Source organism: Dermacentor andersoni, chromosome 6 (genome assembly GCF_023375885.2).
Source record: "Dermacentor andersoni chromosome 6, qqDerAnde1_hic_scaffold, whole genome shotgun sequence".
Classification (NCBI taxonomy): Eukaryota; Metazoa; Arthropoda; class Arachnida; order Ixodida; family Ixodidae; genus Dermacentor; species Dermacentor andersoni.
The window spans coordinates 156,165,063-156,177,341 of NC_092819.1; the positions used below are offsets into that span (position 1 = coordinate 156,165,063).

At 49.4% G+C, this 12,279-nt stretch overlaps 1 protein-coding gene across 1 annotated transcript; it reads left to right on the forward strand.

The window, feature by feature from the left end:
* Nucleotides 1-1,705: 1,705 nt before the first annotated feature.
* LOC140218839 (uncharacterized) lies at nucleotides 1,706-6,089 on the forward strand. Its single transcript, XM_072288564.1, has one exon. The coding sequence runs from the start codon at nucleotides 1,746-1,748 to the stop codon at nucleotides 3,243-3,245; it is 1,500 nt and encodes a 499-aa protein (XP_072144665.1). The 5' UTR covers nucleotides 1,706-1,745; the 3' UTR covers nucleotides 3,246-6,089.
* The last annotated feature ends 6,190 nt before the right edge of the window (nucleotides 6,090-12,279 follow it).

Consider the following 12,279-nt stretch of genomic DNA (forward strand, 5'->3'; position numbering starts at 1 on the left):
ACAAGCGAACCAGGAGCAAAGTTGTGCGGTGGTGGATGAGTGTGGTCATGTCGTGTCTTTTGACGTTCTTGAGTCTCGCTAGTCAGGGCAAGTGCCAGCTGACGGGAATCTTCAGCATATTTGGCGACTTCGGAAAGCGGAGTATACTCTGTAGCGTCAGGTTGGTACGGTAGTATGGTGTCCAAAGGGCATGAAGGCTCATGGCCACACGCAAGAAAAAATCGGGAAAAGCCGGTATTCGCTTGCGTCGCGGTGTTGTATGGGTACATAACAAAGGGGAGTAGGGTGTCCCAGTTGGAGTGATCGGATGAAATATACACGCGTAACACGTCACAAAGTGTGCAATTGAACCGTTCGGTCAGACCGTTGGTTTGGGGGTGGTACGCGGTAGATTTTGGGTGAATTACCCTGCACTCAGCGAGGAGGGCTTGGATGCCCTCCGACAGGAAGGCACGGCCCCTTCCACTCAGCAGTTCTCGGGGAGCACCGAAGCGAATAACAAAATTGCGAAGAATGAAAAAATCAACGACACGTATGGTCGCTGCTGGCAAAGCGGCAGTCTCAGCGTAGCGAGTAAGGTGATCTAGGCCGACAATATTCCACCGATTTCCACACCCTCTGCATGGAAGCGGGCTGCAGAAGTCGATGCCGACGCGGTCGAATGGACGAGACGGGCATGGTAGTGGCTGAAACACTCCTGTGAAACGCTGGGCAGGTGTCTTGCCCTGTTGGCATGTAATACAAGACTGAATGTACTTTTGCACAAAGTTGTACATGCCTCGCTAATAATAGCGCTGAGGCAACTTTGTGTAAGTTTTGAGTACGCCAGCATGAGCGCTTAGGGGATCAGCGGGAAAAGACGCGCGGATGTCAGAGCGCATATGACGAGGTATAGCGAGGAGCCATTTCCCACCGTCGGGCATATCGTTGCGGCGATATGGAATGTTGTCCCGCACGGAAAAGCGGGTTGCTTTGTGACGCAGTGCCTGTGTCGTAGGGACGTCAGACGGAGCGGCAAGGTAGTCAAGTAACCTTACAAGTGTTGGGTCCTTGCGCTGCTCTGTGAGCATGTGAGTAATGGTCAACGGTGAAAGGGTGGACGAGGAAGCTGACAAAGTGGCCAAATTATGCATCAGTGGGGAGCCAGAGCGCATCTGCGTCAGAGTGCTTGCGAACGGAGCGGTACAGGACGTGGATGTCGTTCGCTTGCAAGCGAAGCGCCCAGCGGTCCAAGCGTCCGGACGGGTCTTTCAAGGAAGAAAGGCGACAAAGGGCATGGTGGTCAGTAACTACGGCGAAAGAATGGCTGTAAAGGTATCGGGGGAACTTGCTCAGTGCTCAGATGATCGCTAGGCTCTCCTTTTCTATGACCGAGTAATTTAATTCTGCTTTCTTTAGAGTACGGCTCGCATAAGCGGCGACGTATTCATCATAGCCAGCTTTCCGTTGCGCTAAGACCGCACCAAGGCCATCTCCGCTGTAGCCGGCATGAACTTCCGTAGCTGCATCGGGGTCGTAGTGGCGAAGAATCGGTGATGAGGTCAAGAAGTGGCGCAACTGCTGAAATGCTGCATCACAATCAGGTGACCACGCTGCTGAGCCGGTACTGGCGGAAAACAAACGTGTCCAGGACGCCATGATGGATGCAAAATTGCGTACAAAGCGACGAAAATAGGAACATAAGCCAATACATAAGGCTCGGCGACTGCGCATCTGCACAGCTCGCTAAACCATTTGCTCTTGCAATGCAGATCATCACCTTCGCTACTGTGCATTTCCTGCTGCCTACGATAACCGCTGCTGCTACGTCAGCTTCGTCGAGGTGCGTGGTCGACTGCCAAGGAAACGAGCCAGCCAACATCCAGGTTTTCCGTACCAGCGATGCGACATACCCGGACATCCAACAGAAGAAGTGGCGGCCGGTGGTCCTCAGTCGGGGGTGGCAATCCCCATCGTCAGCAACAGCAACGCATTCACCAGATATAAACTGGGGGCGGCCGTCGACACAGCTTTGTGGGCTCGGCGACTGCGCATCTGCACAGCTCGCTAAACCATTTGCTCTTGCAATGCAGATCATCACCTTCGCTACTGTGCATTTCCTGCTGCCTACGATAACCGCTGCTGCTACGTCAGCTTCGTCGAGGTGCGTGGTCGACTGCCAAGGAAACGAGCCAGCCAACATCCAGGTTTTCCGTACCAGCGATGCGACATACCCGGACATCCAACAGAAGAAGTGGCGGCCGGTGGTCCTCAGTCGGGGGTGGCAATCCCCATCGTCAGCAACAGCAACGCATTCACCAGATATAAACTGGGGGCGGCCGTCGACACAGCTTTGTGGGCTCGGCGACTGCGCATCTGCACAGCTCGCTAAACCATTTGCTCTTGCAATGCAGGTTAGTCAACCATACGCTCTCTTTGCTAAAAAATCTAGCAATTATTTCCTGATGCAGTTGCCGAGCCCGCACTGCTGTGCCGCCATTGCTGTAGAATGTGCTCATGTTATTCATGCCTTGCTGATTTTGGCCGGGGATGTGGAAATAAACCCGGGTCCTAACATTCCTGAAAACCTACTAACCGAATTGCGAAAACTAACCGCCGGTCAGAACCAGCTGATCACTGAAATTCATGGTCTTAAGTCGCAACTTACTTCTACCGATAAAGCAATTACTGATCTAAGCAAACGAATGAATGATCTTGAGAGTCACTACCAGACACTTTTGCCCATTCGAAGCGAAGTGGATGCAATGCGCACCACGACTGAACAGGCTATTTTTCGCATTTCCGAGCTCGAAGCACGTATCGACGATGCCGAAAATCGCTCACGGCGGGACAACCTAATTTTTTACGGCGTTCCTGACCCTTCCAGCTCGGAAACCACTGCCGACTCCGAAAGATTGATTGTGGAACTTTGCCGCGATAGGTTGCAACTAACCATCGACCCTAAAGAAATAGAACGTGCACATCGCATCGGTCGTCACTCCCCCAATCACTCTCGCCCCCTCATAGCAAAATTTACTTTCCATAAAACCAAAGTTAACATCCTTTCGAGTGGCCGAAAGCTTAAGGGCACTGACTACAGTATTAGCGAGGACTTTTCGCGATCAGTACGAAATTCCCGAAAACATCTCGTTGCTTTCGCAAAAGGTAAAGGCGTTCCGTTTTCACTCCGCTTTAAGACCTTGTTCATTGGTTCCAGAAGATACACCTTTGATGCCGCCTCGAGTAGTGTCAAAGAGTTGTCATAGCAGCTACATCACCCCAAACAGAAAAATAACATAACACCAACTTGCTCCAGAGATAGCGCTTCGCTTTCTGTAATATACACGAACGTGCGCAGTTTCCTGCCAAAGCGTGAATTGGTGTCGAACATAGTTTCATCTACCGGTAGCAACGTACTATTACTAACTGAGACATGGCTGAGCAGCGCCGTTACTGATAGCGAAGTTCTAGCCGACCTGCCCGGTTTCTGCCTCTATCGGAACGACCGCGCAGGAACCCGTGGTGGTGGTGTGCTAGTCGCTGTTCGTGAGCAGTTGCCATGCTCGCTAATTAACGTCACATCAGATCTTGAGATGTTATGGGTCATAATGCATACTTATCCAAAAAAAGTGCTACTTGGTATCTGTTACAGACCGCCCAGTGCTACTCCTGATTTCTGCCATCAACTTAACAACGTCATAAGCGAACTGGTAACCACCCACCGAAACGCGCAAATCCTGCTCTTCGGTGACTTTAACTTCCCACAAATAGACTGGCGTACCATACAATCATTCTCGGTATCCGGACACACAGAGGCCAAAAATTTTGTTGATTTCTGCCTTAACTTTAACCTTTCCCAGCTAGTAACTGAACCAACCCGGATTTCGCAGCAAACTGCTAACGTCCTCGATCTCGTACTAACCGACCACCCTGACAGCCTTTCATCCATTTCTTACTTACCTGAGATCAGTGATCACAAAGTCATCCATGCCACTTTTTCGTTCAATTTGTTGGCACGGGATACCTTTAGGAAAACAATATGTCTATACGACAAAGGAAATTACGGAGCTATAACTGAAGCTATGAATACATTCTTTCCTATATTCGAATCCACTTTTCAAAACCATTCCGTTAACAGCAATTGGACACGCTTCAAAAACAAACTAAGTGATCTTGCACATAAATTCATTCCTAAAGTTACCTTTCGTTCTTATCAGCAAAAACCATGGTTCACAAAGGCCTTAAAACGCCTAGAAAACAAAAAAAAGCGTCTGTATCGCGCCGCCAAACAGAGAGGACGCCCATGCGCATGGGATAAATATTATGAAGCCGAACAGAGCTATGTCGACGCACTGCGTCACGCTAAACACTCCTTTTATCACAATAATCTACCAAACCTATTAATCAATAACCCGAGGCAATTTTGGAGAGTTATAAACGATAGCGAAACGCGCACTATTAAGATAACTAACGAATCGAACGAAATTATGAATGATTCCGATTGCGCCGACGTGTTCAATTCGGCCTTTGCTTCTGTGTTCACTAACGAATCTAATGAACCTCCCATTTCGTCATCGCTTAGTATAAACTCGTCAATGCCAGCCATTGCTTTCAATGCAGACGGTATTTGTGCGATCATTGACAAAATCAAGTGTTCATCATCTTCCGGCATAGACGAGATTAACCCAAAAATTTTAAAAAACACTAAGCTTATTTCTGCAGCCTATTTGTCCTTGATATTTGCCCAGTCCCTTTCTTCAGGTTCCATTCCAGATGACTGGAAAATTGGGAAGGTCGTTCCAGTTCACAAATCAGGTAACAGAAACTCGCCTCTTAACTACCGCCCCATCTCCCTAACAAGTGTCCCCTGCAAAATCATGGAACATGTCATCTACTCTCTTATCATGAATTTTCTTGACTTGAATCACTTTTTCCATCCCGCCCAGCACGGATTCCGCAAAGGTTTCTCCTGTGAAACACAGCTGGCCATTTTCCTGCACGATGTTCACACTAACCTTGACAGTAACATACAGACTGACGCAATTTTCCTGGATTTCTCTAAGGCCTTCGATAAAGTACCTCATCAACGTCTAATATTGAAACTTACAAGACTTAATTTGCATCCTGATGTTTTGAATTGGATCATTGAATTTCTTAGCAACCGCTCCCAATCTGTCATTATAAATAATCACCTATCTAACCCTGTGCCAGTAACATCAGGCGTCCCTCAAGGATCGGTTCTTGGCCCTCTATTATTTTTAATATATATTAATGACTTACCTTCACATGTGTCCTGTAATATCCGAATGTTCGCCGATGACTGTGTCATTTATCGAACTGTACGTAACACCAGCAATCAAACAGCCCTGCAGAAAGACCTCACCAACATACTAACATGGTGTGACGATTGGTTAATGAAACTTAATGTACAAAAATGTAAAGTTATGTCTTTCACTCGTAGCAGTAATCCCCTGGTATTTCCCTACCAAATTAGAAGCATGCCTCTCGAACTAGCAGAGTCCTATAAATACCTAGGTGTCACTGTATGCAATGATCTGTCCTGGCATAAACATATTTCTAACATCATATCGTCTGCTAATAAAACACTAGGTTTTTTAAAACGTAATCTCCGCCAGGCACCTCAAAACGTAAAACTGCTTGCCTACAAGTCCCTTGTTCGGGCAAAACTTGAATATGCATCTGCCATCTGGAGCCCGCACCAAACATATCTTATCACCTCACTTGAATCTGTTCAGAACCGCGCTACTAGGTTCATTCACTCACAATATTCATATGATGTCAGTATTTCCGCACTTAAAAAACAATCCGGACTAACATTACTATCTAATCGCCGACGCATTGCTAGTCTTGAGCTCTATCACAAGTTCTTTTTCAGTACCCTTCATCATGCGCCATACATCGTTCCTGCAGCACGCATCTCTCACCGCACCAGTCATCCACAGCAAGTCGCACGGCCGCGTGCCCGAACCACTCATTTTTCCGCCTCATTCATTCCTCGAGCAGCTAAAGACTGGAACGGCCTTCCTGCTGACATTGTTAGCATCACTTGCCTGTCTTCATTCCTACAGCGTGTGATTGATCACTTTGAATATAACGTATGAAGTGTACCAAATGTGGAACTCATGTTAAACCCACCCCTTATGTAATACCCCCTCCGGGGGTCTTTAAGGACAATAAACTGAACTGAACTGAAAACTTCTGATGGTTTTCTTAGACGTAGGCGTTGGGAAGTCTGCAGCGGCGCGGAGCTTGTCTGGGTCAGTGAGGACGCCATCTTTTGAGATAACGTGGCCCATGATGGTTAGACTGCTTGAAGCAAAACGGCACTTTTTGAGGGTAAGCTGTAGGCCGGCTGACGCGAAACAGGTCAAAATGTCATGCAGGTGAGCGAGGTGTGTCGGAAAATTTGTTGAGAAGACGGCCATGTCGTTGAGGCAACATAAACAGGTCTTCCATTTGTGGCCGCGAAGGTTGATGCCGATCATAAGCTCAAAAGTAGAAGCGTGTTGCACAACCCGAAGGGCACGGCGTTAAACTCTTAGAGGCCATCGGGTGCAACGAATCCGGTTTTCGGACGGTCAGGATCGGCCATTGGAAATTGCCAGCACCCGGAGCGCAGATACAAGGAAGTGACATATTCTGCGCCTTGGACGCAATCGAAAGCGTCATCGATCCGAGGCCGTGGATAAACGTCTTTTCTCGTTATCTTTTTTAGGCGTCAGTAGTCGACACAAAATTGAATGAAGCCATCTTTTTTTCTTACCAATACGACAGTTGAAGACCAAGGACATAGAGAAGGACGGATGACTCTACGTTTGAGCATGTCGTCCACTTGCTCCGTGATGATTCAGCGCTCTTCGGCGGAGACACGCTACGGGCTCTGTCTCACGGGGAGTGGGAACCGGTGTTGATGGTGTGTGAAACACCGGTGACACGGCCCAGTGACTTCTGATGACCGTCAGAAGAATAGAGAAACTTGTGAAGGCGAGCAAGAAGTTGGCGGCGATGAGATGGGGAAATAGCAGGGTCGATCGTGTTGTCAAAACCCACTGAAGGTGACGAGCCTGCGACCGAAGCGATGGCGTCCACGTAACGGAGGGAGTCGGTAGGAACATCGAGACCGTCGGCGTTGTCGACCACCTGGAAGTTCTACGCTCTCTACACGCAGTAGGCTGATCGGGTACTGGTAGTAGTTAGTGACCAGCATCACAGTTTAATCAGTTGTTATAGTGAGCATGGCAAATGGAAGAACAATGCCCTTGCGCTGAGCAAACACATCGGACAGCGTGAAACACTACACTGGCGTCAGATGCGGCGTCAGACGACAGGACAACAGCCATCGACAACTCAGGGGGTATGGTTGTGGCGGCATCAACAGTGAGTTTGTCGGCAAAGTGACGAGAGCCGGTCAGCAGTGATTCACAAAGGGATAAAAGTGACACTTCTGCACTCGAACAGTCAATGACTGCATGATGACGTGACAGGAAATTCCAACCAAGCATGAGGTCGTGAGCCCACCTTGGTAGCATGAACCACTCGATTATGTAGAGAACGTCGTTGATGACGACACGGGCCGTGCATGCAGTTGAAGGTTGAATTCGCTGCCCGCTGGCAGTGGCGAGCAGCAGGCCATAGGGAGCTGTAGTCACTTTTCGTAGTTTGCAACAAAGGTTCTCGTGATGACGGAAACGGCTGCTCTGGTATAGACTAGCGCCACTTCGTGTACTCTCTCTAGAAAAACGTTAATGACATTTTTCGGCGAAGATTGATGTCTTGAGAACGTCGCTGTATTTGCAGTTCTTGCCTCAGGAACTAGACCAGTAAGTTTCCCACTTCAGTGGAGCTCAACGACGCAGTGGCGAAATCGAACGCCGACGAGGGTAGGGCATCGCCGTGGCAATCAGTGTCAAGGCGTCGCAGTAAAAATGGAGGCGTTGCGGCGTATTGTGGTGCGTAGCTGTGGGTTTCAAAGGTGGTATGCGTAGTTGTGCCGCGCCGGCGACAGAAGTGCGCGCATAGCCAGCAATGCAACAGGCGAAGCAGATAGGCCGGTTGTCTTGAGTGCGACACGTCTCGGTGGGACGAAAGAACTGCGGTGATGGTCGGGCAACTGGTAATGAAGCCGGATGCATGAGCGATGAAAAGGAAGCTGTCGGCGTCGGCACATGTGGCCGACACCGACAGTGACGGTGACGACGGTGGCAGTGACGTAGCGTGTGTGGTAAAGTCGGTGTAAGACAGCGGCACACTCACAGAATTGGGGGGGGGGGGGGGGTAGGAGCTGCCGGAAGCGTTTCAGACATCGGAGCCGGGATGGCTTGCTGCAGCGTTGAAGGCAACGCTGCCGTAGGTGCGTCTCTCTGAAGCAGCAGCGAGAGCTGCCTGGCCCCCTCTTCACAAATAAAATCTGTCATATGCTGCGAGAGGGTCGAGTTAGTCTGGTCGATAGAAACCGCGGTGCTCGAGACGGAATCGGCGTGCAGAATTTTCTGGCAGGTGATGGAAAGTTGGCGGCGCAGCTCGTCAAAGCTCTGGCAGAGGTTAACGTGGACGCATACACTAGCTGTGCTTTTGGCCAGCTACGTCTGACATGCTGGGATTTACCCGCTTGCATAAATCTAGTACATCCTCGACGTAGCGGGTATTGGATCTGGCCGTTGAGTGCGGGAGTTGGCCGGCGTTGAGGAATATTTTAGATGAAACTAAAGGTTTATTCACATCATTTACAGTAATAAGGCAAAGTAAGTAATAGTCATCAAGTCATTGATGGCCGGCCGCAAATCGGACGCTGCGCCCCGTGGCAAGAAGCACGAAAAAAAGAATAAATGAAGAGAAGCTTCCTTCTGATTCCCAAGACACCGAAGGGGTTAAAAACCTTCGGTGTCTCGGGCTCACGTCATTTTCGGCTAATCGTTGAGCCCGCTCAGGTGTTGTCATTTTCCTCCAATGGTAGGCGCCCGTGCAAGTGGCGTCACATTCGGCTCAGGGGGTGGCTCCAAGTGCTCCACTGTCCGAGGGATGACTTTCCACCGGTGTTGCCTCCTGGCCTGCAAGCGCCGTCACAATCGGCTCATGGGGTCGCTCCCAGGGCTCCATTGTCGGAGGGGAGACTTGCCACGGCGTTGCCTCCTGGTTTGCAAGCGCTCAGCGGTAGGAGACGGGTTGTTTTCGAGCGACCTTTCAGAGCTGCAAAATAGCTTCGCTCGGGACCAAGATTACCTGGAACCGTGCCAGGCTCCCGTTGTGCTTTCGGGAACAGTCAAGCAGGGGGACAACAGGTCGACATGCAGCGCACGAGGTGGGAGTCGCCAACTTGTCTGACAGGTCCGGGAACGTGTTAGACGCGCTTCTGCACAACTTAATTGGGTGCGACGTCAATCCAATGTGGTCTGGTGAACTCAAGTGATGCCCGGAAAAGGGTCCGTATCTAACAGCTCCTCCTCGCCTCGGAAATTCGGAATGGCCGGTGAACTCATTTCGCTGGCCATGAGGAACGCTGATAGAACATGTAGTGTACTGGTGACGAGCCTCGTGTTACGAATTTTCGAGATCCCAGGCTCTGGAGAACGTACGTAAAACAAACGAAACAACATTGCGCTGCACCACGTGCAAGCGCAGGCTCTTCAGCCCTTGACGAACTTCACGAACAGCCTGTTCCTACCCTATCGCAGTGGCGTACTTATCGCGCGTACTGGTGCCACTGAAGGTCTGGTCCGCTCCACAGGTATGTAATCACAATCGAGCTAGCCTTGTGGTTCCTATTCAGAACGCTTATTTGCGTCGTAAGCAACCATTTCAAACGCCCACTCACGTTTATTCCTCCAGTCCATACAGGACACGTAACTTAAACAGCTAAACATGCATAAATTACGCACTCCGCAGAACTCTTAAAAAATGCGTCTTCTAGTAACTGGTTCCACGCACGCTTACTAGAGAAGTCAGAACGCGGCCGTCCTCAACACACACGAGCGACCCATTCATAAACATTCTGCTTCTTTGCGTCCACGCAGGACGCGTGCTAATGCAAATAAGAACGCTTCTCAGTGCAAATTATGCACTTACTGAAAACCTATGCGCTTAACCTTGGAAATTTCGAAAACACTTCTAAAAACAAGGAAGGTTAACTAATGCACACGCGCGTTACCATAGGCCTCTCACCGATAACCTTGGCGCTTCAGTTTACTCAAAATAAAAGATGCCAATCTACACATTATTTACACCGCGCGAAACTAAAGGTTTACATAAAACGCATCTCTTAAATCTCGGAGCTTCTCAAACGAAAACATAAATAAAGCTGGTAGCTTACATATTGACAGAAACTAGTCTGAAATCGCAAAAATTTTCCGATACTCAAAAAAGAAAACAAAACAAAACGTTTCACTTTTACGGAAGTTGTCTTCGTCTCCCGTTCCAAACCTTTACGACGGACTCATACATTTCAACCGTACTCGAGGTGGTCGCTGTTCGAAAGCTATTCTGGCTACCCAGGAATAACAAAAGGACCGACACCCTATCAGTTCCTTCAAGACGTTGCAGTGTCTTGCCAATTTGCATCCTGGCGCCAGGCTTTCATCATGAACTCGATTGACCGTGTCTCGACTCCATACCACCTCGTCTGATCTGGCAACCTTACACTCCTTCGCCCTACATGCTTCACTTTGAAAAGAACGACGGAACGACGAGGAACATAACTGCCCCGTGCCCTTTGTCCGCGTCCGCGCAGAACATGCTATTCGGTCACTTTTTGACCGGTGGCTCGAACGTGCTTGATATGAGCAAGTCGTCAACGACGACCGCACCTTTCTTTTCTTCGCGCCCTGCCTTTTTGCGTCTGTCGCCGTCTTTGGCTGCGCTACATTATTCTACACATTCCGATCTTTAACGCGCTTCTTTCTACGGCGCTTTTTCCTCGAACTCCCTTTCATACCGCCTTCTCGCGCCTAAAGCTGGCCGGTACACATATCGTCGGCTCGGATCGCTCTCCTACCCGCACAGTTTGAGTGATTTTCATTTAAATGAACTTGCTCTCGCATCGACTGGTGGACAGCTCAACCGATTGTGGAACAATGCAGCAGTCTTTACTCGAGCTATGCAACTCGCACTTTGCGAATTGCCCTCTACTGCATTGCCCAGCTCACGCTGTGCACCGGCACACAGCTCGTCGGTCTCGATCGCTATCTCACCCTCACAGTCCGAATTATTTATAACTAAATCATCGTTCTCTTGGCTACCTACACTGGCGAATACCTGAACCGATCCCTGAACAATGCAGTTCTCTTCCCTTATGCTACGCAGCACGGAATCCTGCGAACTGCCCTCAACTACATCGTCCAGCTAGCACTGCACTTCGGCACGCAGATCTGACTCGACATGGATGCTCATGTCTGTCGGGTCCCGCTCTGTACTTCGTAAACGACCTCGTTGACATTGCATGCGACGCCCACGCGCGGTGACTTCACTAATTGAGTCATAGCAGGCCTAGCTGTCTCTACAGTGATCTGTCGGCAAATCACCTTGTCGCTCTCACTGCGGGCTTTAACGGCCTCTGTCGCCACTAAAGCATCGTTAGCAGCTAGCCCTTTCCGTACACCTGTGAATGTGCTGCTGATCTCACAGGTACTACTCCTCTCGTCGGCTTTTGGCGAAAAACCGCTACATACTTCTTCCTTTTTTTGCTCTGTACTACCAACAGAATTTTCAGGCAGCCGTTGTCTTTGCGCGTTTCTCTACCGCAAATCTTGTATCCGTTTTTTCAATGCTGACATCTGTTTCTCGTGCTTTTTCCGTTCTCGCTCCTGCTCATTCTCACTTTCTTTGCGCTCACGCTCCTGTGTTTCTTGCATAACCTCCCAAGCACTCTTAATGTTTTCATCATCATGGCCACTATCTTGAATTGCGTTTATGACAGCTGGCTTTTTCATCTGTTCGTCCGCCTCAACTCCCAACGGGTCGCACAACAAGTCTGACCTCGTCAACCTGCTAAGATCCATGGCCGCTGCCCCTACTGGTCGTTAGAACTGGTTTCCTTAAATAATTTGTGCAAACACACAATATGCAACAAATTCCCGATTCCTAGAACTATCAGAATAAACACGCGAAATTTGAAGTCTGGCGAATAAAAAGGAAAAAACCACGCGCTCACTTACGGACGCAGCACCACGCCATCTGGTTCATCCGTCCGCCGTTCCCGGTTCCTCGGGACTCCCTGGGTTGAAGGCTCTTTCTTCTTTGCTGTTCCCAGTTCCTCAGGACTTCTTTGGACGAAGGTTCATCCTTATC